Source organism: Schistocerca americana, chromosome 2 (assembly GCF_021461395.2).
Source record: "Schistocerca americana isolate TAMUIC-IGC-003095 chromosome 2, iqSchAmer2.1, whole genome shotgun sequence".
Lineage (NCBI taxonomy): Eukaryota > Metazoa > Arthropoda > Insecta > Orthoptera > Acrididae > Schistocerca > Schistocerca americana.
In genome coordinates, this window is record NC_060120.1 from 139,266,021 (window position 1) to 139,293,728 (window position 27,708).

At 42.5% G+C, this 27,708-nt stretch overlaps 1 protein-coding gene across 1 annotated transcript in view; it reads left to right on the forward strand.

Moving 5' to 3' along the window:
* Window positions 1-27,708, forward strand: part of LOC124593835 (monocarboxylate transporter 12-like) — a 169,371-nt gene that overhangs the window by 50,142 nt on the left and 91,521 nt on the right. The window contains exon 2 of the mRNA XM_047132183.1: window positions 9,641-10,030. Coding sequence (XP_046988139.1) covers window positions 9,641-10,030 — 390 coding nt within the window. The remainder of the gene's footprint in view (window positions 1-9,640; window positions 10,031-27,708) is intronic.

The window sequence follows — 27,708 nt, forward strand, 5'->3', positions numbered from 1 at the left end:
TACTGTGTCTGGTCAAATTCTGTCGTACGTGCTATTATTTACGGGAGGATGCTGTGGCATTTCGACTATTTGAACTGCTCTGTTATTTCTTACTGACGTGTTACGCTATAGATGACACCTATTGCCTGGTTCATTCATGATTATTTGTTGTTGCTAATGTTCTTGCTGCTGATAAGATAGACTGTTCTTAAATGTACGCTGATAATTGTGCTCATTATTTTTACATCTGTCGTAATAGTCATTTCTATACGGTGCATTGCGATAGGAATTGAAATACTGTGTTTTCTATACGTAGTTGTTTCCTTGTTGCCGTGCGTTACTATTTGTTGGATCTGGGACTATACGTGCACGCGGCGAAACATTAAAGTTTGGTTGACCTTGTAGACTGCATTGTTGGTTAGGTATGCTAAGCGGCTGACTTTCATGCAGTTGTAGTGAAAAACGTCTATTGTTACCAAAAAATGCGTTTGCTGTTAATTTTACACATACTGATGATTACGATTTTTACCTATTATTAAAGTTCTCGTAGTTGTCATTTCTCGAGTGCCTACTGAAAATTGTCACATTCTGTAAAAATTTATCTTATCGGGTTTTCTTTAGTCATTTTTCTTAATTCTACATAGAGCAATAGTTAAAGAGCAGTTTTGATAGATATAAAGGATAGTAGAAGAGAAGGCAGCAGTGCAGAAAACTAAAGATGAAACAGCACTACTACAGCTCGGGGCCCTATGCACGCTACGGCACATATTCATTAAAGCGTAATAAATCCCCTGAGGTCTATTACGCACCGCAAATAAATTTTAGCTTTTGCGTTACAGGCAATAGCGGTAAAATTCCAAAAGTAAATCGCTGTATTCTTGCTAATTCCAGTTTCTGCATAATAGGTAATGCTGATGAAAATACAATAGCAAATTGTCGCCTCAGGTTCAAAGCTAGTTTCTCCATTACAGGTAATAGCGGTGAAAGTACAAAAATAAATTGTCGTATACAGTGCAAATCGTGTATCTGTGTTCTGCCATTATTAAATTCCTTAGATTTTCTTACAAATGCAAATTGCTCGAAATCTACGTTCTCGTCACTCAGTTTGAGAACACGTTCAGGTTTCTGTGAGAATCTGTTTGTCTGTGTCATTTCGTGCCTCAAGTCGCGTAGCTTTTCGGATTTTAAGCCGCGTAGTCTCTGCAAATTGCTCAAATTGTACGCGCTGCGTGACTCTGACAAATGCTCGCAACGTGGCGGTTTCTGTGACGTATTGGTGACTGAAATAATTTTCAATTCTGTTACTGTAATACTTCCGTCAATTTGGTTGTTGTGTCATTCACTTTTATTAACAACTTCCGTATTCACAGTGTGTGAAACTTCCAGTGACTTTAAGTTAAACTCGTCGCGTATCTGTACTGCGTTTTTAGGGCATTGTTCAGTGACTGCATTAATTTCGTGTTTCTGTGTTTCGTTTGCTGAACATTGTTCAGTGACTGCATTAATCTCGTCTTTATGTGATTCTGTTGTGCCTACACGTGTGCTACTTAATTCTTGTGCAACAGTGCCAACTTCTTCATTACTGTTATTAGCACAAGTCTTAGTATCCACACGTAATTGTCCTCCATTATCATAATATTGCGCGGCAATGGCTTTAATCTGTTCATCAAGCTGTTCAAGCGTTCACTAAGTTGTTTGATTTTTTTATTAATGTTGTCTTGTTCTTCATTCGATTGTTTATACCTTTCATTAATTAGTTTACTTTGTTTGAGATCGTTTTCCAGTTTTTCATTCATTAGTCGTAAAAAAGCCATTACTTGATCCCAGCCATTATTACCTACTCTATTATCTGTGCTGTCTGATTGCGTACCTGCAACTGTCGCGCTTTCTGTAACCATTTGGTTATTCTGAGATTTACAAAAAGGTCTGCTTATCGAATGTGTACTGTGCGTCGCTATTTCGGAATTAAATGTATCCGTCGCACTTTCAGTACACTTTCCATTTTCATTAGACAAATTTGTGTGTTCGCCACGTGAATTCAGTAAACTGGTTGTGTTAAGCTGGGCAGAGCTCATTACAATAGGGCGCCCCGCGTCATCGATTGTCGTCAAATCAACAGAAGACACAATCGAGTTCGTTTGTTCATCATTAAGGTAAATATCATAATTAGCGGTTGGAATTCACTGATTGTCAGTGAACGCGGGATTGTCATCATTACACTGCGTGTCACAAGTACTATCAGTAAAGTTGTTTAAGTCGGTAATTTCGTTCACAATACCTCGCGATACACTATTCACAGTCTTTCGCGGCATTTTTACAATAGTCACAATTATTCACAAAACAAATAAGCAAAAATGCAAAAGGCAACAAACAAATACAACAGAGCAACGAATTGCCCTTGACCTGTAGAAAGAAAGTCACAAGATTAGTAAAAGCGTTGCGCAAAATCCTAATTATATCTATGCAAATAAGAGCAGATATCTGACTGTTTTTCATAAGATTCTCAACGAAATACGATCCTGGACTGGGTGTCGCCAAGTGTAACCTCCCCACCGTAACTTTAAAATGATATTATTTTAAATGTTAATGCACATTGAGCTAAGTGTAAGCTCCCCAGAGAAATCTTGAAACACAATAGTCGAATGTTAACAAGAATACAACCTAATGTAAGCTCCCAGCAAATAAATTTAATGACAATAAAAATGAGAATCGCAATCTGACTCAAGGTGTAAACTGTCACGAAAATAATGAAAAATAACTCAATGCTAATGAGAGTTCAGTGACAATGTAAACTCAATTAAACCAAAATATCGGTCTTTGGCCCTGTGCAAAAAAAAATCATAATTAATTTCTTACCTCATTGAAACTGCATGTCAAATTTCTGCTCTTATTGTTGGCCACGGCTTGGAGGAAATGCATTGCAAGTAATATTTTTTTTTTTTTTTTTAAATTTAACTGAAACTTTTCTTTAAAGGAAATGGAAGGAAATCGTTCGTTCAATTAAATAGTTCTTTTGTTACAATATTGCTTTGAAATCAAAATTATTATTGGGGCGATTGTTGCACAAATTAGTTACAGTTAATTTACATTATTAGCTGAGCGCATTTAAAAATAATATACCTCATCCTGAATCTTGACCAGAGTGCCATGTCGACGCCCGCCGACTCACACACACAACTGCACTGGGCTGCTACTACCGACCGACCACTCTGGCCTACTGCTACTGACAGACTGCACTGCTCACAGACTGCCCACTGACTACTGCTCGCAACTGTACTGCACGACTACTACTGACAGAGTACCGCTCGCAACTGCACTGCACGACTACTACTGACAGAGTGACTACATCACAACTCTCGCGCGGTCAAGCGCAGACTAGCCACGATAAATGGCTCTCTGGTTAGAGACTCTGCAATGCCTCGCCATCGCCGCCACACAACATACGTGTTTCAAAGTCATTCCTTGATGTCTCAACAGATGTCTTATCATCCTGTCCGATATCTTTGTCAGTATTTTCCACACATTCCTTTCCTCTCCGATTCTGCGCACAACACCCTTTTTCCTTACCTTATGAGTCAACCTAATTTTCAACATTCGTCTGTAGCATCACATCTCAAATGCTTCGATTCGCTTCTGTATACCGATTTTCCCACAGTACATGTATCACTGCCATATGATGCTGTGCTCCGAACGTACAGTCTCAGAAATTTCTTCCTCAAATTAAGGCCTATCTTAGATACTAGTAGATTTCTCTTGGCCAGGAATAGCCCCCTTGCAACTGCTAGTCTGCTTTGATGTCCTCCATGCTCCGTCCGTCATTTATTATTTGGCTGGCTAGGCAGTAGAACTCTTTAACATGATGTACTTAGTGACAATTAATCTAGGTGTTAGGTTTCTCGCTGTTCCCATTTCTGCTTCTTCTCATTACTTCCGTCTTCTTCGATTTACTCTCAATCCATTTGCTGTACTCATTAGACTGTTCATTCCATTCAGGAGATTATGAAATTCTTCTTCACTTTCATTCAGGATAGCAATGTCATCATCAAATCGTATCACTGAATAATTTCACCTTCAGTTTCAATTCGACTCATGAGCCCATCTTTTATTTCCATCGCTGCTTCTTCGGTGTACAGATTGAAGAACAGGGGCGGAAGACTTCATACCCTACTTACACCCTTTTCAATCCGACGACTTCTTTCTTATTCTTTATTATTCCGTCTTGGGTCTTGTATATGTTGTATACTACCCTTCTCTCTCCCTGTAGCTTACCTCTATTTTTCTCCGAATTCGGACATCTTGCACCATTTTACAGCGTCGAACGCTTTTTTCAGGTGGACAAATCCTATGATTGTGCTTCACTTTTCTTTAGTCTTGCTTCCATTATCAATCGCTGCTTCAGAATTCCCTCTCTGGTGCTTTTACCTTTCCTAAAATCAAACTGGTCGTCATATAACACATCCTCAATTTTCTTTTACATTCTTGTGTGGATCAGTCTTGTAACGAAATTTAACGCATGAGCTGTTAAGCAGATTGTCCGATAATTCTCGCTCTTGTCAGCAGTTGCTGTCTTCGGAACTGTGTGGCTGGTATTTTTCCGGAGGTCAGTTGGTATGCCGCCAGACTCTTACATTTTACATGACAAAGTGAGTAGTCGTTTTGCTGGCACTTCCGCCAATCATTTTACAAATTCTGAACGAATATTATCTATCCCTTTGGATTTATTTTATCTTAAGTTTTCCAAAGCTATCTTAATATCCGATTCTAATACTGGGTCCCCTATCTCTGTTACCATATCAGACAAAACTTCCCCCTTCGTAGAGGCCTTCAGTGTATTCTTTCTACCAATCCGCTTTCTCCTCTGCATTTAACAGCGGAATTCCCTTTGCACTCTTAGTGTAAATACCTTTTCCTTTAATTTCACGGAATGTTGTTTTGACTTTCTTATAGTGTGAGTCAGTTCCTCCGACAATCATTTCTTTTTCGTTTTTTTCACATTCTTCATGCAGTCATTTCGTCTTAGCTTACCTGCATTTCCTGTTTATTCCATTCCTGATTGACTTTCATTTCTGTATTCCTAAATTTCCCTGAACATTTTTGTACTTCCTTCTTTTATCTATCAACTGAGGTATTTCTTCTGTTACTCACGGTTTCTTCGCATTTTCCTTCTTTGTACCTTTCTTCACTTCTGTGATTGCCCTTTTTAGAGACGTCTATTTCTTTTAACTGTATTGTATACTGAGCTATTATTTATTGCTGTATCTATAGTCATACAGAACTTCAAGCGTATTTTGCATTCCTTAGTACTTCCGAATCCCACTTTTTTGCGTATTGATTCTTCCAGACTAATGTCTTAAGCTTCATCGTACTCTTCCTCACTACTATATTGCGATCTGAGTCTGTGTATGATCCTGGGTATGCCTTACAATCCAATATCTGATTTCGGAATCTCTGTCTGACCACAACGAAATCTAACTAAAATCTTCTCGTATCACGAGGCCTCTTCCTATTCTCCTTCATCCACAAAGTATTCGCTGTTACTAGCTGAAACTTGTTACAGAACTCAGTTAATCTTTCTCAGCTACCACTGCTTGTCCCAAACCCATATTCTCCTGTAACCTTTTCTTCTACTACTTTCCCTACAACTGCACTCCAGTCCCCCATGAAATTAGATTTTCATCTACCCTTTACGCACTGTATTACCCTTTCAGTATCTTCATATACTTTATCTCTTCATCTTCGGCTTGCGACGTCGGCGTGTATATCTGCACTATGGTATTCATGTTGGGTTGCTGCCGATTCCGATAAGAGCAACCCCGTCACTGAACTGTTCACAGTCGCACACTTTCTACCCTACCCTCTGTTCATAACGAATCCTACTCCCTTTCTACTCTTTTAAGCTGCTGTACCCATCTGACCTGCAGTCCTTGTCATCTTCCAATTTCACTTCATTGACCCCTACTGTACGTAGATTTAACGCTTGTATTTCCCTTTTTACATGCTCCAGCTCCCTACTACGTTCGAGCTTCTGAAACTCCACGCCCTAGTCCGTAGAATGTTATCCTTTTGTTGGTTATTCTTTTTTTTTCTTACGGTCACCTCCACCTTGGCACCCCCCCCCCCCCCCCCCCGCCCTCCTGGAGATCCGAATTTGGGACTATATCGGAATCTTTTTTCAATGGAGAGATCATCACGACAGTTTTTCAATTACAGATCACATGTCGTGTAGATAAACGATGTGTCTTCAATGCAGTGGTTTCTACTGCCTTCTGCATCCTCATGCCGTTGACCACTGCTGATTCTTCCGCCTTTAGGGGCATTTGCCCACGTTAAGGACAAGAGAATGCCCTGAACCTCTGCCCGCTGCCCCGCCCTCTTTGGCAAGGTCGTTGGCAGAATGAGGCTGACTTCTTATACCGGAAGTCTTCGGCCGTCAATGTTGATTATTAATCAAATTTCAAACGGTGGCGTGTTTCGAACCCAGGACCGAGGACGTTTGGATTTCTACAAAGATGCTACTCCTAAATGACTGGTGTGAGGTTATTTCGCTTATGATAATGTATTTCCCATTTGGGGACGTATCGTCACTTTTATCAGACCCTGATCTCTTCTCTGCTTACACAGTATATTTTCTTTGAGACGCGTGCCCGCAGCACCACCAGGGAGCATTCAAACTCTCGTGGGCCCTGGTCATTTTGTTATGGCTGATCAGTGCTTTAGTAGCAGATGCATAATCTTTAGTCTTTCTTTGAAACTGACAGTTGGCTGACGCTGCTACAGTGGTGAACTTTCTTTTTTTTTCATCATTGCTTCCTCGATGTACAGATTGAACAGTTGGGGGGGGGGGGGGGGGGGGGGGAGACTACAACCCAGTCTTACACCCTTTTTAATCCTAACCCTTCGTTCTTACTCGTCCACTCATATTATTCCCTCTTGGCTCTAGTACGTACTGTATCTTACCCGTCTCTCGCTATAGGTGCCCTCTATTTTTCTCAGAATTTCGAACATCTTGCAACATTTTACATTGTCGAAGGCTTTTACCACGTCGACAAATCCTATGAATGTGTCTTGATTTTTCTTTAGTATTGCTTCCATTATTAGCCGCAACGTCAGAATTGCCTCTCTTGTGGCTTTACCTTTGATAAACTCAAACTGATCGTCATCTAGCACATCCTCAATTTTCTTTCCCATTCTTCTGCACATTATTCTTCTCAGCAACTTGGATGCGTGAGCTGTTAAGCTGATCGAGGGATAATTCTCGCACTTGTCAGCTGTTGCAGTCTTCGTAATTGTGTGGATGATATTTTTCCGAAAGTCAGAAAATATGACGCTAGACTCATAAATTCTACACATCAACGTGAATAGTCGTTTTGTTGCCACTCCCTCAATGATTTTAGAAATTCTGATGGAATGTTATCTATCCCTACTGCCTTATTTGATCTTAAGTCTTCCAATTCTAATACTGGGTCCTCCATCTCTTCTAAATCTACTGTTTCCTCTTCTATCACATCATACAAATCTTTCCCCTCATAGCGGCTTTCAACGTATTTTTCCACCTATCCGCTCTCTCGTCTGTATTTAGCAGTGGAATTCCCGTTGCGCTTTAAATGTTACCACACTTGCTTTTAATGTCACAGAAGGTTGTTTTGACTTTCCTGTACGCTGAGTCTGTCCTTCCGAGAATCATTTCTTTTCCGAATCCCTCACATTTTTCATGCAACCATTTCATCTTAGCTTCACTGCATTTCCTATTTACTTCATTCTTCAGCGACTTGTATTTCTGTATTCCTCATTTTTGTACTTCCTCCTTTCATCGATCAAATGAAGCATTTCTTATATTATCCATGATTTCCTCGCAGCTACCTTCTTTGTACATACGTTTTTCCTTCGAACTTCTGTGAAGGCCCTACTTAGAGACGTCCATTCCTCTTCAGCTACATTACTGTTTAATAAATGTGTCAGTGGTGTTTTCTTGGTGCACTCGTCTTCACCACCGCATTCCGTCCAACTCTCTCCTGGCGACTATAGGTTTGGGACTGGACTCAATAACTAAATATATTTGTTTTGATGCTCTCCACCTCCTGTGTTAATTTGAACGATAGTTTCGGAACACCATGTATAAATGGAATGCTTTAGCGCCCACGCCAGTGGTTTCTACACCTGGTGACAAAAAGGGAGTGTTTTATTCGAAATGAAGTGCTTGTAAACCAAGAAGACTTTATTGGACCATAATCTTATTTTAAAGCTTTCTTTCGTTAAGAGGGTGCCGGGATTACAATTAATATGTCCGCCATCCGCAGATAGGAAAATCTCAGAGTGTTAGTTATAGCGTTTTTATTTGAACCAAAGTCTTTCTTCAAAATTTACAAAACGATATTCGTGAGGTAGGACTGATCCTCCAAGCGTACCAATAACTAAATCAGAGATTCTTCCAAACATAAACTGTGTGTAGTAACCATACAACTTGACCAAACCAAGCCCCGGGCGTCTCGTGAAGAGCGGCGCGGAGTCCACGTTGCCGTCACCTGAGTCCGAGGACGAGTAGAGGCACTGCGAGGATGGCCCAGAAAGCTGGAGGAGGTGGACGATGACGCGGCGGCTACGATGACACCAGTGGGCTCGCTCGGCGTAAACTGCCTCTCCAGGCTCCCGCGCCAGTCTAAATACTGCTTGGCGGATGGATATGGCTAGCTCTATTTGCAGTCACGTGTCGAGCGGAAGGAAAGAGGTCCGCGGCTGTAGCGACCTCTTGCGGCGCCGTGGACGCCTCCTGGTGGTCTCTGGGAAGCGTCTGTGTTTCCGGGACGACCGGCCAGGCTGAGCCCTACTCGGTCCGGGGCCCGCTGTACCGGTCTGCTTCGCGGGAAGCGACAGTTGCAGGCGCTTAGTCTGGACACAGTAACAATCCCATGCTCAGTTACGAGAAAAGAAGTTGCCTGAGACTTTAACTATATGGTTTTCATTTAGTTACGCCACGATCGATTTTGAAGCTTCTACCTTCATCATCAGACGCACTTACGAACAGTTTATGGGTTCTAGCGAGATATATTTGGAAGATGGGGCTGTGGTGAATACAGTCGTATCACTATTTAGGCATTGTCTTTTCTCTTAAACATAAAAATAACTAAGTAATGCCGCGCGGCATAGCCAAGCGCTCTAGGGCGTCTTGTCACGGTCCGGGCGGCTCGCTCCATCGGAGGTTCGAGTCTTCCATCGGCCATGGGTGTGTGTGTGTAAGTTAAAGTTAGATTAAGTTGTGCGTAAGCTTGGCGACCGATGACCTCAGCAGTTTGGTCCCGTAAGCCCTTACCACAAATTTCCAAATTTTCCAAATTAAGGCCAGCGGGAGTGACCGAGCGGTTGTAGGCGCTACAGTATGGAACCGCGTGACCGCTACGTTCGCAGGTTCGATTCCTGCCTCGGGCATGGAAGTGTGTGTCATCCTTAGGTTAGTTGGGTTTAAGTTGTTCTAAGTTCTAGGGGACTGAGTCCCATAGTGCTCAGAGCCATTTGAACCATTTGAACCAAATTAAGTAACTTTATTTTTCCGCAGTAATGATGAAAATGTAATGACTACACCTCGAAAGCTAACAACATACCTGACGAAACGAATCGCGTCAGTGTTTGGAGGCTCACCTCGGCACTGTTGTATTTCTGTCGACAGAGAGCTGCGGTAGCCAGCAGCGGTTCCTGGGCGGCAGCACGGGCGCGCTCGGCGCCGGCGGCGGCGGCGGCGTAGCTGTGTACGACGACGAGGACTCGTGGTTCGGAGCGGTCGGGGCGTGCGAGCGCGACGCGTGCGGCGGCAGCCACCACCACCTGGCCCAGCAGCAGCAGCAGCAGCAGCAGCTGGCGCGGCGCAGCTCGGGCCAGGCGTGCGGGTCTGCGGGCGCGCCGCCCAGGCAGCACTACTACCCCGAGGGCGGCTGGGGCTGGATCGTGTGCGCCGCCGGCTTCCTGGCGCACCTGCTCTCCTGCGGCCTGCAGCTCGCCTTCGGCCTGCTGCTGCTCTACACCGTCAGGCACCTCGGCGACAACGCCGTCATCGACTCTGGTAAGTCGCGACGCCGCTGCCTGTCGCCGTCTCTTCAGCCAGCTACCTTACTTTTCGTGGGTGTATCATAAAATTAACAATGGGAACAGATGCGAGTTGAAGTGATTACGAAGGCCTTCCCGGGTTGTTGTTGTTGTGGTCTTCAGTCCTGAGACTGTGTTGATGCAGCTCTCCATGCTACCCTGTTCTGTGCAAGCTTAATCATCTCCCAGTACCTACTCCAATCTGCAGCCTTCTGAATCTGCTTAGTGTATTCATCTCTCGGTCTCCCTCTACGATTTTTACCCTCCACACTGCCCTCCAATGCTAAATTTGTGATCTCTTGATGCCTCAGAACATGTCCTAACAACCGACCCCTTGTTCTAGTCAAGTTGTGCCACAAACTCCTCTTCTCCCCAATTCTGTTCAATACCTCCTCATTAGTTCTGTGATCTAACCATCTAATCTTCAGCATTCTTCTGTAGCACCACATTTCGAAAGCTTCTATTCTCTTCTTGTCCAAACTATTTATCGTCCATGTTTCACTCCCATACATGGCTACACTCCATACACTTTCAGAAACGACTTCCTGACACTTAAATCTGTACTCGATGTTAACAAATTTTTCTTCTTAAGAAACGCTTTCCTTGCAATTGCCAGTCTACATTTTATATCCTCTCTACTTCGACCATCATCAGTTATTTTGCTCCCCAAATAGCAAAACTCTTCACTACTTTACGTTTCTCACTTCCTATTCTAATTCCATCAGCATCACCAGACTTAATTCTACTACAATTCCATTACCCTCGTTTTGCTTTTGTCGATGTTCATCTTATATCCTCCTTTCAAGACACTGTCCATTCCATTCAACTGCTCTTCCAAGCCCTTTTACTGTCTTTGACAGAATTACAATGTCATCGGCGAACCTCAAAGTTTTTATTTCTTCTCCACGGAGGATTTTAATACCTACTCCGGATTTTTCTTTTGTTTCCTTTACTGCTTGCTCAATATACAGACTGAATAACATCGGGGAGAGGCTACAAGACTGTCTCACTCCCTACCCAACCGCTGCTTCCCTTTCATGCCCCTCGACTCTTATAACTGCCATTTGGTTTCTGTACAAATTGTAAATAGCCTTTCGCTCCCTGTATTTTACCCCTGCCACCTTTAGGATTTGAAAGGGAGTATTCCAGTCAATATTGTCAAAAGCTTTCTCTAAATCTACAAATGCTAGAAACGTAGGTTTGCCTTTCCTTAATCTTTCTTCTAAGATAAGTCGTAAGGTCAGTATTGCCTCACGTGTTCCAATATTTCTACGGAATCCAAACTGATCTTCCCCGAGGTCGTCTTCTACTAGTTTTTCCATTCGTCTGTAAAGAATTCGTGTTAGTATTTTGCAGCTGTGAATTATTAAACTGATAGTTCGTTAATTTTCACATCTGTCAACACCTGCTTTCTTTGGGATTGGACTTATTATATTGTTCTTGAAGTCTGAGGGTATTTCGCCTGTCTCATACATCTTGATCACCAGGTGGTAGAGTTTTGTCAGTAATAATTGATAATATTCTTCTCAGGTATGCAGCCGGATCATAACGTCCTCAAACCCAAGTCATCCTTAACAGAGCCTAGAAGCGATCTAATCTTGGCTGCCGGATGAAAAATGCTTTTGATATGATGTCTTTTTAGAATTCTTCCTATCTTTGAGGAAATGCTCCCAGCAAAAGGCAGAAAAGCCACCGATTTGCAGGTATCTTCTGGTGGTTCAGGCGAAGGTCCAAACTGGAAAGCACGACGGATCTGTTTATCTGTATAGCCATTCTGCTTGTACACAACCTTAAGATGATCCAATTCTTGTGTCAAGCTTTCTCCATCTGAAATGGCATAAGCTCTTCTCGCCAACTTCTGCAGGACCCCCCGTAACCAGTGTGTACAAGATCCATTGCCACTGTAGGAAGGCTTATATTGCTCAGACAATCCGGACCACTCAGGACCGATGTGTTGAGCACCGGCAGCACACACGGTTGCTTCAACCTGAAAAATCTGCTGTGGCGGAGCACTGTCTCACCGAGGGACATAGAATGCTGTAGGACGAGACACAAATGGTTGCCCCTGCATCTCGAAATTGGGACTGTGTTTTAAAGGAATATATAGAGATCCGTTTATCTGAAAATCTTATTAATAGAGACAAGGGTTGTCTTTTAAGTAAGACTTGGAACCCGGTGTTATCAGACATTAAAAAACAACGGTCTGTGTGCCTATCGTAGAAATAATTTTTAATTTTTGGTAGCGATATCTCGATTTCGCCTGTTTCCATCACTGGTGGCGCGGTATGTTTACTTGGGCTAGAGGGCAGTTACGGCACCTTCTCGCGCACGCGTTGTGGGCCTTCAGCGGCCTATATAGGGCCGCCGCTTGCGCTGAGCAGTCAGTTCCGGCGAGATCGTGTACCAGCACTCTCACCTGAAGATGGCGGCCAGTTGGACCCTTGAAATATCGTGTCGAGATGACGTTATGATCCGGCTACACACCCGAGAAGAATATTACTGATACCAGTGGGAGCGTACACTGACGTGACAAAAATCGTCGGACAGCGATAAACATTTGCACATGGCAGTATTATCGCTTACCCAAGGTGTGAAATGGCATTACATTGACGGAGCTATCACTTACACTCAGGTGAATCACCAGAAAAAGTTTCCAACGAGATTACGGCCGCACGACGAGAATTATCAGACCTTTAAAGCGGAGTGGTAGTTGAAGCTAGAAGTAAGGGATATTCCACTTCGGAAATCGTTGGGGAATCCAATATTCCGAGATCCACAGTGTCAAGAGTGTGTGTGTCGGTAACACTAAATTCTAGGCATTACCGCTCACCATGGACAAGACTTTCACTTAACAACTGAGAGCAGCGGCGTTTGCGTAGAGTTGTCAGTGCTAACAGACGAGTGAAGTAACCGCAGAAATCAATGTTGGACGCACCAAGAACGTATCCATTATAAGAGTGCGGCGAAATTCGGCGTTAATGGGATATGGCAGCACACGAGCAACATTATATCACTTGTAGCCATATCGGTTGGACCCTAACGACTAGAAAACCATGGCCTGGTCACATGAGTCCCAGTTTCTATTGATAAGAGGTGGTGGTAGAGTTAGTGTGGTACGAACCGACGAAAAAAGAAACAAAAGAAAGCTATGAACCCAAGTTTTCAAGAAGGCATTATGCAAGCTGGTAGCGACTGCGTAATGGTGGGGACTGTGTTTACATGGGTCCTTTGGTCCAACTGAAGCGACCATTGAACAGAAATATTTCTGTTCGGCTACTTACAGACCATAATGACATTTTACTCTGCAGCCGAGTGTACGCTGATATGAAACTTCCTGACAGTTTAAAACTGTGTGCCGGACCGAGACTCGATCGCGGGACTTTTACTTTTCTCGGGCAAGTGCTCTACCATCTGAGATATCCCAGCACGACTTACGCCCTTTCTTCACAGCTTCAATTCTGCCAGTACCTCGTCTCCTACCTTCCAAACTTCACAGAAGTTCTTCGTAGAGCTGAAGCTGTGAAGGCGGGTCGTGAGTCATGCTTGCGTAGCTGAGATAGTAGAGCACTTGCCCGCGAAAGGCAAAGGTCCCGAGTTCGAGACTGGGTCTGGCATACAGTTTTAATCTGTCAGGAAGTTTCATACTTACAGACCATTTGCAGCCATCGATGGTCTTCATGTTTCCAAACAACGATGGAATTTTCAAGCATGATAATGCATCATGTCACCGACTTGCAAGTGTTAGCGATTAGTTTCAAGAACATTCTGGACAATTCAAGCGAATTATGTGGCCACCCAGATCGACATGAATCCCATAGAACATTCACAGGACAGTTTATGCACAAAATCCTGCAGTGGCAACTTTTTCGAAATAAGGGACTGCTATTGAGATAGGATGGCTCAATGTTTGCTGCAGGGGACTTCCAACAACTTATTGAGTCCATGCCACATCGAGATGCTGCACTATGCCAGGCAAAAGAAGGTCTGACGCATTATTAGGGAGTACTCCACGACTTTTGTTACCTCATCATAAATACTAACAAGAGCATTAAGCAGTTTTTGAAGGCGACTGTCAACATCTGTTAAGTGCGAGGACTATTTTTTTCAATCGCTGTTTGTCGTGAAATGGAAACCAGAATGAATATAAAATATGTTTTCCTTCTAACATATAGCCACACCTTCCCGCTACTTGCCTATATAGTTGCTGCTCCAACTTAGACGTCATCGTGTTTTACCAACTTTTCAATAGTCTCCTCATAGAAGGCAGCCACCTATGATTTCCTCCAAGTCCGTACGCTGGTCTGCAATTCGTTGTCTGTGCCAAAACTAGTCAGAGGCAGTTGAGTGAAGAGATGAAATCAGAGGGAGGCAAAAAATTGGAAATTTGTGGTATCGTCTTATGGGACCATACTGCTGAGGTCATCGGTCCCTAAGCTTATACACTACTTAATCTAACTTAAACTAGCTTAAGCTAAGGACCTCACACACACCCTTGCCCGACAGAGAACTCGAACCTCCGACGGGGGAAGCCACGCGGTCTGTGACAAGACCGCTCGGCTACCCCGCGGGGCGGGAGGGACGCAAGTCCAACCTGTTTGGGAGGGTGATCAAACACTTCCCATTCAAAACGCTGCAGGAGTGCCTTGGTTCCAGCTGCAGTGCGGGGCCGAGCTTTGCCATGAAAAAGGAAATACGAGGGCACTTTGAAAAGTATGTCCGATGGGGTCCAAATGGAAATCACACAGAAATCCGATGAAGCTTTGCACAGATGTTCAGGGCAGTGTCTCTAGTAAGCCCGTCGATCGCGTCACGTCGCTCTATTCAGTTCTGAGCGCACAATGGGCGCTCAAGGATGCTTAAAACAATAGTGTCTCTCGCCAAGTATGAGGGCCTGGACTGAGATTTCGCCTGACGTCATACGTTCCTTCTGCGTGACAATTCTTGGCCGCACTCTGAAAGGGCAATGAAGATGCACCTGCAGCGTTTTCGAAGGGAAGTGTTCCATCACCCACAATAGAGCCCGTAATTGACTCTCCCTGAGTTTCATATCTTCTCACATGAGCCGCTAGCTGTGAAGACAACGTTCTGGCACAGACAACGAGCTGTACACCAGCGTAGAGAACAGGCAGAAAGCACAGGCGGCATTCTTCTACGACGAGGGTACTGAAAAATTGGTACAACGCTTCGGCAGATGTCTAAATCGGAGAGGCGAAAGTGGTCGTATTTAGAGTTACTGCTACACTCGAGCGCATATCCATCTGACACAGTTCTCACAATCTCATCGCGAAACACAAGTCAAATAATCCACCTCGTTATCTACTCGAAAAATTAGAGTTGACACCAGGGTCGCGGCTGCTCACTTCTCAGAGACTAAGTCCCGCGGTACCATACAACACGAAATTTTCTAAATAGTTTCACTCCCTAGCTACCTAAAGACTGACTGACCGCTTTCGCGTCTCAATCCGAACTATACCCATTTTTGTCTAGACCACAACTGTCCGTTTTTGCGTCTCCACCAGCACTGTACTGTCCTCTTTGGTGTCTAGACTCTCTCTGTTCCATTTCTTGAAGCCGTTCATCTGACTGGCCACAGCTTATTCTACATTATTTTACATTTTAACATATTTAAATAATCAAAGCTTGACCACTTTCACATTCTAAATAAAGTAAGAATAATAGCCATTATATGATGAACGTTAAATTCTTTTACATAAAACCAATACAATTTCGTTCTGCGCTCTTTCTGTCACATGGTCCTGGACGACAAGGTTTGTTTCACAATTCCTCGAGGCTGTCTCTTTCGGTCATATATTTAAATGAGAGAGAAATTCTCTCTAACCCACATGTGCCTATGCAAAGCAAATTATTAATCGAGCACTTTATTTAAAAACTATTGCATATGTTCCTCCATTGATTATATATGGTAGCTAATGTTCCATTGCAATGAAATAAGTGACGAAAAGTTGAAAACATGAAGTTGATAAATGTCGAACAATCTCTGAATTCCTCCAATCGTAGCTGTGCGACGAACATAAATTAGTGCTGATAACAAACGACTGCATTGGAATCGTTTTTTCATGTACTAAATGAATTACAAAATGTCTCAAACAGAGATAACCAGTTCTAAACATCCTCATAACAAAAAATCCATCTATCGTCTGCCTCGTTCAGAAATGGCTGAAAAATTAGGTAATTATGAATGCATTATAAAAGAGAAATTAGCTCTCGCAGAGTTTAAAGCCTAATGCCTTTTCTGTACTGAACAATGCTTGAATCAATACTAATTAGTCTGCTAAAAGCATTATATGATTATCAAAACTGAAACACCCTGCTACTGTTCATCAGCCTGGTGGTTTGAAATCGTATACTCGCTGCATTTTCGCGTTTACCCCATAGAACAATACGTCAGGTCGTGACTATTGCAAGGAATGTCGCTATCTGACGGAACAGTGACATGATCGAATTATCACATTTCCACCAACGGTAGTAAAGTACAGGTAAATACCAACTCCCTGGCACGATTATCCTTCGATGATCCTTTTAAGCACACAAGAGGTTGGAAACAAATACTTACCTGATTTGCATAGGTATATCTCTGTTTTTAACCCTTGAATCCATTGTTTCGATATTCCCGAATTCTATTGTACCAAACCAATATTGGAAAGTATGAATTAGTTCTTTAGTTGTTTCAGCTAAATAACGAACCAGAGTCTCATCTACAGCTGATTCATATTTATTAGAGTCATATTAAACTTTCTTTAGAGGGAGAAAGTACATTAGTTTACTTGAGATAGAATTTCAGTTCATGACGTAGTGACAGTACTCCATACCAAAATGAAGTAATGCCCGAGAAATCAAATTAGTAATGCGATCTAATCGGTGAATTAAACGAAAAATACTCAAATAGCATACATTTTCATAAATTTAGTCCAACGAAAAGATATCAGAGCCTGCATAATTAATATTTGTCGGCAGAAAATAAGGGTACTGGTTCGTGAATGCAACAGGTCACTTTAAACTTGTGTTAGCCTTCCACTTAGCGTTCAGCTTTACAATAAGGCAGTCGCCTCGCTTTCGAACTCATGAATTCAGAAAGTAGAACACAGTTAATTAGTACATAGATCATTCCCTTCCTATGTAACATGGCTCTGAATAAGTGACGCGATGCAACACAGCTTCTCTTACAATTAGTAGCAGTCAGCAATCAAACACCCGACGACTTACCTTTTAACAGCACTAGAAACCTAATTAACATACAGAGAATTTCTATTGGCTTTCTACAAAATGAAGTCGAGAAGTGAGTTTAGCGAGAAGTATATTATCAATGAACACGACAGAAATCTTTACTACGCCCTGGTTTTGGGGTAATACAAATCAACATTATCAAACTAACCTCTCCACGCAAAACTAACCTGCGTCACACTAAATATATTGAACTGTTCTGAACCGATTACTTTTGCATTGTAATGCGTCCTACGTGGATTTCCACCAGAGACAGCTACGTTCAGCATCGTAACACAGGACCAAGTGCCCCTTCGACATTCCCATAGCAGGTCGGAACAACAACGGACCAACAATTATTGCGAACTACTTTCAAACGAGGAGGACCACATGTCCCAACACCCGCAAACGAATACTATTGGTCGAGAGCGAAGCGACTCACCGAAGACTTATGTTTGGCACGGTGATGATTGCTTTAATCTACGTATTGAAACTGATTATAGCAAGTTATCATAGTTATAGCAAACACAAGTATCGCAATTCACAGAAAGGCACAGTACTACGAAAACTGAAACCTTTTAACAACCTATTCAGTCTCCACTACTGTGAACACGTCGATTCTTGCGTTCGCCTCCATAGACTGCTCAAAGTGCGCCTGTTATAACTCTAATACAGGGGTCTCCAAACACGGCCGGCGGGCCAATCTGGCCCGCGAACACAGCCAATGCATGGTATCCGGCCCGCAGTATTTTCTTCCTGTTATTACAGTCGAACCTTGCTTATCAAGATCCTCTCATAACGAGTGATTCGCACAAAGAGTAGAAGAAAATATAAGAAACTGACTCTCATAACGAACGATGTTTCTCTTAAAGAACCTTTAATAATCATTTTAGAAACTACGTTCTGGCCTGGACCGAGCTCTTTGGCCACTATAAGTGAAAACAAAGCCACGTGTTCTCCTATAAATTACCGCTCTGTGAAGTAGAAGCTGCGATAATACTTTGTTCAGTCGGCTGCTCGCAATACGCCTCGCACCGATGATGCAAATTCTCTGCAATGATGTACCAAGATCCTTTCCACGCCGACGCGTGGGAGCCCTTTCCCTTGCAGTATTTGCTCATGAATTCCAGTTCCTATTTGTCATAGTTAACTAACTACCATGACTTCATTGAAGATAGCCATAAGGTAGTAGTTATAAACATTACGCCTTCAGTTGACGATAATTCAATGTACCTTTTCCGACATATTTTGAAGCATAAGCATAAACAAATATCTAGACACCTTTATTCTAAAACAGGATGTACTATACAGTAAATAAAAAATTAGGAAACTGTATTATAAATCTGTTCGAGTACCTAATCTTACGGAATGGAAAGCAATGACCTATTCTACAAGGACTCCCACGGAAAACAGTGTTTCACTTCACGGGTGTTAGTTACGAGTAAGATTCAGGAACGAATCATGCTCATTATGAGAAGTATCAATGTACAACGCAATTTACAACGCAACTAAACGGTACAAAATGCGTCCAATAATCAGGTTTTGTTTTATGATCAAATAAGATACAAATTAACTGACATGCATGAATAATGTAGTTGAACATTTTAACTTTAAGTAATTATATGAGATTTCCTGAAAATTTATCGTACCTAAGTGACATATAATGATAATTCGCACATTGAAATTAATCATTGTAATTATGATCGAGATTTATGTAGCCTTAACGTCCTACTTATAACTGTTTGCAGTTGTGGATCAAGTTTACTAGTGGAAATTAGCACCAGCGACTTCAAATGGTCATCAGTTGGTTTACATCTGCAAGTATTTTTTTGTGTATTACATTTTGGAGACTTTCCACAGGGGTAAGTAGTGCCGAGAGTGGAAAAAAATTCCTGAGCAAACTTTTGCAACAGATCAAACTAAGTGAGTGCAAGGCTCTTACGAAATTTCACAATGATGAATTTAAATATTTAGTTTTAATCTTACATTCATTTTTACCTTTCAATGGCTACATTGCAAATCAACCATTTCCGTGTGAATGGAGTCTCTGATTGATGAATGAAGCCGGCCGTGGTGGCCGTGCGGTTCTAGGCGCTGCAGTACGGAACTGTGAGACTGCTACGGTCGCAGGTTCGAATCCTGCCCTGGCATTAATGTGTGTGATATCCTTAGGTTAGTTACGTTTAAGTAGTTCTACGTTCTAAGGGACTGATGACCTAAGATGTTAAGTCCCATAGTGCTCAGAGCCATTTGAACCATTTTGATGAATGAATGTGTGGCATTTATTAAAATGCGTGAAACACTTTTTATTCATTTGAGACTGAAACAAAACCAATTTTTTGTCGAAACTATTTAATATGAGAGTACAAATCAGGCAGCAGACGATTTTCTCCTTTTCAGTTGTTGCTTGTAGCTCAAAAAGTCACGTCAGTGCTTGTTCATTTCTAAGCCACTGTACTGCAGTATAATGAGATAAGGCACTATCTTCAATCTCTTCAATATAATGGTGGAATTGAGATTATTGAGAACATGTGATCTTATATAATTCACAGCAGATATCACTGGGTATAAAACTCATTGCCGGCACAATGCAAGGTCCGATTAATGGTTTCTCACTCACCGTCATTTTCTACCGCCTTTGATACGAGAGCAACGACGCTTTTTCCACACATTGTTGTTATCATCGATTTTGATACACCTCATTTTTTCCACTAAAGATTGTTTTTCTAAACCGCATTTGCTACATGTTTAAAAATTTCATCTCCCGTGGCTGTGTCGTAGATGCTGTTAACGTCAAGAAGCTCTTCTCACACCATAATTTTTGTTTATCGCTCGAATAAAAGTTAACACCTTTGCAGTATCTGAAACACCTGTTGACTCATTCAGACCACTAGAGAACCACTCTAAGTATCGAGTTTTCTCACACAATTGAGTTAATATATTTTCGGGAATATCATTTACTTTTCAAGCCACAGTGAATGCTGACGGACTGATGTTTTTTAATAGCTTTTCCCGGACACAGTTCTTTAACTGCTGCAGGTTCGAATTCTGCCTCGGGCATGGATGTGTGTGATGTCCTTAGGTTAGTTAGGTTTAAGTAGTTCTAAGTTCTAGGGGACTTATGACCGCAGCAGTTGTGTCCCATAGTGCTCAGAGCCATTTGAACCATTTAACTGCTGCAATCGTGCAATACTTTATTAATTCACCGCCAGTAAATGGTTTTCCATGTGTTCCTACTGAGTGAGCCGCGTGGAAACCAGGACGATTTGCTGCTTCTTTTTAAGTATTTACTAAAGAACATTTGCTGAGATTTCAAACTGCATTTCAAAGATGTATACATTTCTAACATTTGGCATCCAGTGAATTTGCAATATCTCTAAGAATGTTCAGTCTCATAATAACGTTTTATATCGTATTCTTTAAGAGATGATTTTGTTTCATTGCAAATTATACACATGACCGTAATACTTGAGTCAATCACTTTAAAATTTCTGCGCTCAGTATCTTGCGTTTCTTTTCCATATTTACACAATCCCACACACGATGTATGTAAATGAAAATCAAAGTGATGCCAGTTAATAGTATTAAGCTCAAGGGTTATGAGTAAACAAATACACTGGATTTGTCTTTAAGACAATTTTAATCAAATTAAATACTCACTATTAAACACTCTGTGACTCCACGAAAGTAATTGTAGTCTAAAACACACTAGTCCCACTAAATTTTGCTTTTCAGTTTGTACATGTTTCCGCTTCCCACAAGATGGTGCTGTTTTGTTGCCCGTAACTTCTTTACCCTCCGAAAGACGTCACTGTCATATATTTAATATTGTGGAAATAGTCTTAACAACAGGTAAAGCGCAACACACGAAGCGGCTATCACCGAGGCAATGAAATGACCTGGGCACTTGCCGGTAAGTGCCAACGGAAATTGCGGCGTTGAATCCATCCTCGTTCCCTGTGTTACAAATAACTCAGTCACCGTCTCCTTCTGAAACGAATATTTGCGTACAGTATAACAGGACAGTATTTTGTTATGACTAACAGTAGTCTGTCCAACTTTCTTTAGGCCATGTCAGCGGTGATTACAGGGCACAAAGAGGTTATCGCTATTGGCGCCGCGTAGCGAGGAATGTTGCGGTGGGAAGATACCCCACAGTGATGATAGCATATGCAGCTCGCGATTCTTTCTGACCACTTGTTCTGACGCACGGAAGTAACAATGTTTCGTGAAAGCGCGTTACAATAACCTTCTCGAGTGATATATATTTGTAGCAATGTTTATGAGATGAAATTAAGCTCACAGTTTGAGGTCAAAGAATAAGCTGTTCACAGCGTAATGACTACTGTAGTGCCACTCAGTGCCAGCTCGTAAACACTGGCAGCAGTGGTATGTGTCAGGAAAACGTCTGAATTGTACCGAGGAGCTCCGTGGACTATTGGCGTATCAGACCTCAAGAAAACTAGTCAGACTGTATAGCTTGGTTTTGGGCTTGAAACTTAATGGAAGTCTAGCCCTTAGGATAAAATAATTGGAGACCCCTGCTCGAATAGAATGATCGTAGTTTGTGTTCAACGTTAAAAAAAAAAAAAAAAAAAAAAAAAAAAATCTAATCGCTCTGAGCACTATGGGACTTAACATCTGAGGTCATCAGTCCCCTAGAACGTAGAACTACTTAAACCTAACTAACCTAAGGACATCATACACATCAATGCCCGAGGCAGGATACGAACCTGCGACCGTAGTGGTCGCGCGGTTCCAAACTGAAGCGCCTAGACCCGCTCGGCCACTCCGGCTGGCGTGTTCAACGCGTTCTTCAGGAACTATTCCAAATTACAACAGACCACTTCTAACTTTTCGAGTTCACGGCACCTTGTTCTCTTCTTCACATCCCAAACAAATCAAGTTGTAGCAGTTTTCGTTTGGAACTCCTGCGTGTATAATACTTCGAACTTTAAAATATTAGTTTTGCTATAGCTACATACCAACATCATGTATAGGCCTCGACAAATGTTCTACAGATGTCATTTAAAAGATATCTTTGTCAATGCTGTAGAAACAACTTCAAATTTTTCACATATGAAATAGAATTGTCAATATTAACTATGAGCCATATACCTGTGTAAAGTAGATGTCCTAAGATACGCCGAGCGGTTCTAGGCGCTACAGTCTGGACCGCAAAGGTCGCAGGTTCGAATCCTGGCTCGGGCATGGATGTGTGTGATGTCCTTAGGTTAGTTAGGTTTAAGTAGTTCTAAGTTCTAGGGGACTGATGACCTCAGAAGTTACGTCCCATAGTGCTCAGAGCCATTTGAACCATTTTTTTCTAAGATACAATAACAACCTATGAAATCATTCACGCTCGCTTGATTAAATGAAGGATAAGCTGTGGGATCTGGAGTCAGATAGACGAGCCTATTAGTTACGCGCAATCGATAACAGATGGCGTCAGCATTCTTCGCTCAAGTTGCAGCCTCGCACCTCAAACTCCCCGCCAACGCTGATCATTTGTTCAGTGACACCTAAGTTCAGGCTCATGTTCTATTTATTAAACATGCCCTCAGTAAACCGACATGCACACCACCGGGTACTCGACTTGCAAAGACAGTTGCCAGATACTCCAGGGAAGTCCGCCGCAGTAGCTTAGGTAAAGCCGTCCGGACTTCGAGCGTACGTGACCCGGTGCAGCAGCTGCCTGCGTCAGAAGTGGTCGCGACTGCCGTTTGCCGAAGAACTTCTGGCCGCCCCGAGAGCCTCCCCACCTCCTGGTGGTGGCCGAGGACTCCCGTCGGCCTACTTCACGATTCCACGAGGCTCCCCAGCGAGGGCCGCCGATGGCGCGTTGGGACCAACTTTCCGACGATCGAGACCCAGTAGGATCTCGATGCTACGAGCGAGGAGTCTTCCCTTACGACTGAGAGAGGCGTCCCGTTTCTTTTCTAGAAAGAATATTACCCCACTATATCTTTCGAAGACAATTTTGAGCACTGCAGCCAACGTACGCGTAAAGAAGAAGAGTTCCATCTTTCAGAGTTATGTACAGTTGCTGCATTATTGTCATTCCGTGTAGTATAAAAATCTCGCCGTAATTTATGACCATAGGAAATGTGTTTAAAGGAAATGAAAAGAAAATTCAGTATATCAGGTAATGCTTTCACTAATTTGTCGTCAGTCCTCAGAATGAATTTAGGAGGTCAGCACTAACCAATTCAGTCGGCCGTTGTGGTCGAGCAGTTCTAGGCGCGTCAGTCCGGAACCGCGCTGCAGCTCCGGTCGCAGGTTCGAATCCTGCCTCGGGCATGGATGTGTGTGGTGTCCTTAAGTTAGTTAGGTTTAAGTAGTTCTAAGTGTAGGGGACTGATGACCTCAGATGTTAAGTCCCATAGTACTTAGAGCCATTTGAACCATTTAAGCCACTAACCTATTCATATTGGAATAGCACATACACTTAACGTTCTCAATTATTTGCTGAAAAAATTCCACCTCTCTCCACCCCTCCAGTTTCTATCCTCTACAGTTCCCTATAGTACCGTCCAAGTTATTCCCTGATGTCTTAATACATGTCCAGTCTTCCTGTCCCTTCTTCTTGCTAGTGTTTTGCAAATATTTCTTTACTCTTCCACTCCGCAGAGGACCTCCTCATTGCTTGCCAGTCGACCTAGTTTTCTACATCGCTTCTCAGACGTTTTCGTTCACAATCTTTTCTGGTTTCGCGTCTTGAGGATTAATGGGCTACCATTCCTCCACAGACGTTCAGGCACCTCACTGAACGTGTCCTCATCAGAGATCGAGCCGTCATATGGATGCATCGAAAAACAGGTGTCCACAGGTGTAAATTAACGGTTAGTACATCGCATACTCTAAGGTTGACTTTGGGGAACAGCACAGGATTTGGTTAAACAAGCATTGAAAACCGAGAAAAGATCACTGCTGAACTGATAGGTATACCAGCACGAAATTGTTAGTCCGTCGTGTGGATTCGGTAAGTGTGCTATCTATGTCCCTCTACACTTTGCGCTATGGGAGCAGGGCCGTCTTAGTTTTCATACGTATATTGCATATTACCCATCTTTACCTACAGCTCACGCTTAAATATTTTCGAACAATATATTTTCAAACATCTCGCACCTTTTCACGCTGCCGAACGTGTATCTTAGTTCGACAAATCCTATGAACATTTCTTAAGTCTTGCTTTCATAACTAAACGCTTTGACACGCCTGTCTCTCTGATGCCTTTATCCTTTCTAAAGTAAAACCGATTATCATATAACAGTTTTAACACACTACTTCCTTTTCTTAATTTTTTATCTGGATCTGTGTCACCGTGGGAGTCACCTCTACTTGCGTGTGGATACTTATTACAAAATGTATAAACAAGACAAGAATCTGAAGGATTAATAAAAGTAGGAAAATATATTTTGAATGATTGTAGGAATTAACAACATATTACTGAGAAAAGTTCTCAACTACTGTAAGGAACTGTCGTACAGAATAGAGGGAGTGTGCCACAGTAATACCTTCCAACTTTGTGTTGATGATGTGGGATTAACCATTGCTTTTATCTTTCAAGTCTGCTGGAAGCCTATAAGAAATGAAACATACATATCCGCCTACACACAGCACGCCACTTTGAGGTGTGTGTCGGAGGAGACCTCTCGTACCCCTATAATCTCCCATTTGTCTGTTTCATTTGTGCAAATGGGAGCCTGGAAAGAAAGCTTGAGTACAAGTTTCCGATTTTCTGATTGTGGCTATATCGTGAGACGAATGTTGGAAGATATTATACATTGTCCCATTCTTCTTCGAACGTACGATCTCGAAATTTCAACTGCTACCCTCTCCTTAATATACGTCTCTCTTGTAACGACTGGTACAGTAAGCGGCGCTCTCAAGCCGACTAAACGGTCTCGCACCGAAACGGTCTCCTATTCACTGGTAATTCTCCATCTTTTCTGTTATTGTTACTAATAATTGCCTTACGTTAGTAACGTGATAGAACGGTAATGGATCTCTCTGCCTATTTACACGGAGTACTTAAGGATATTTACTTCCAGGGTCAACTACCAGTCCCTGCACCTGTCCTCTGCATGTCTGCAGACCACTGACGTTACCTCCTGCCTACAGACAACAACAGCATAGTCTGCGATAAAACCTTATGGAGTCTCCGACGTTATCTACTAGGTCATTTATGTACATTGCGCAACCCAATTAATGGGTCAGCTTTACGAAACCGCGTAATTATCTACCACTGCGACGCAAAAGTTTTAAATTTGGCGCAAATGTGCCTATAACATTCCTCTGTAGCGGTGCAAATGTGTAGCGCTCTTCGACATCACCCTTGGGTTCGATGACGCTTGAAAGAGCAAGGTGTTGACACATGAGAAAAAAGGTCGCAACTCTTAAGTTTTTGTGATGTCGCATGTGGGATAATAATGTCACATTGTCACCACGGTACTACTCGGTGCCACTGCGCACATTCACACAACTTTAACCCACATTTAACCTTTTTTTTGGCGACAGTTGGATGGAGGTCAGAACCGCGACGCCCAGCTTTAAAATCACGTGGTTAGCTTACGGGTGGACGAGAAAAACATTCCAGACACAGCCGCTCACAATCGACACGAAAAGGTCTCATGGGGTGAGACAAAGGGCGTCATTGAGGCCACCCTTTCCTTGGGGCTCAGATTCAACATATTTCACGGTCAAAGACTACAGTTCATAGTGATATGAGCAAGAGGATGACGTTCTTGGCAACCTTTGACACTATTGACACCCCCGGACGTTTCCAACTTTCTCAAACGACATTGTGAAGCTACATTTCAAATGGTTCAAATGGCTCTGAGCACTATGGGACTTAATATTTGAGGTCATCAGTCCCCTACAGCTTAGAACTACTTAAACCTAACTAACGGAAGGACATCACACACACCCATGCCCGAGGCAGGATTCGAACCGGCGACCGTAGCGATCGCGCGGTTCCAGACTGAAGCGCAGAACGAAGGGAAAATGAGCTTAAGGAGAGCAATGAGAGAAGCTTTCAATGATTTTGAAAGTAAGACGTTGTCAACCGACCTGAGTAAAAACCCTAAGAGATTTTGGTCGTATATAAAATCAGTAAGTGGGTCAAAATTATCTATTCATTCCCTCAGCGACCACCACGCCACCGAAACGGAAGACAACAGAGAGAAGGCCGAAATACTGAATTCGGTCTTCCGAAGTTGTTTCACCTTGAAAGATCGTAACACTGTCCCTCCTATCAATCGTCGTATGAACGTCGATATGGCAGATATTGAGCTAACAGATCGCGGAATTGAAAAGCAGCTACAATCACTTAGCAGTGGAAAGGCTTCAGGAGCAGAAGAGATACCTGCAAGATTCTATAAATTTTATGTGAAAGAATTTTCACCCCTTCCAGCAGTAATTTATCGTAGATCGCTTGAGCAATGAGAGGTACCTATCGACTGGAAAAAGGCAGGTCTTTCCCGTTTTTAAGAAAGGCCGTAACACAGATAGACACAATTATAGACCCATACAGCTGACGTAAATGTTGTAGACTTATGGAACGTGTTTTATGCTCAAGAATTATGACGTTTTTGTAAAATGAACATCTCCTCTACAAAAATCAACGTGGATTTTGCAAACAGAGATCCTGTGAAACTCAGCTCGGTACTTACAGCACTGTGGACAACGGCACTCAGTCTGATGCCGTGTTCGTTGATGTCAGTAAGGCATTTGCCACCGTCTCGCATTGTCGTTTAATGAAATAAATTCGAGCTTATGGAGTATCGGAGCAGACCTGCGATTGAATTCAAGACTTTCTTGCATGTAGAGCTCAACACGTCGCTCTTAACGGAGCTAAATCGACAGATGTTAATATCCGGAGTACCAGAAGTAGGTGTGATAGGACCGTTGCTGTTCACAATATATATGAACGATGTAGTAGAAAGTGTCGGATGCTCTTTAAGGCTATTCGCAGATGAGGCACTTGTTTATACCAAAGTACCAACGCCAGAAGCTAGTCAGAATTTACAGAACGACCTGCAGAGAAATGATGAATGGTGCAGACCCTGAACGTAAATAAATGTAACATATTGCGCATACATAGGAAAAGAAATCTGCTACTGAACAGCTACATTTACAGCTACAGCTAAAATGGAATGATCATATAAAGTTGATCGTCGGTAAATCAGATGCCAGACTGAGATTCATTGGAAGAATCCTAAGGAAATGCAATCCGAAAACAAAGGAAGTAGGTTACAGTACGCGTGTTCACCCACTGTTTGAATACTGCTCAGCAGTGTGGGATCCGTACCAGATAGGGTTGATAGAAGAGATAGAGAAGATCCAACGGAGAGCAGCGCGCTTCAATACAGGATCATTTAGTAATCGCGAAAGCGTTACGGAGAAGATAGATAAACTCCAGTGGAAGACTTT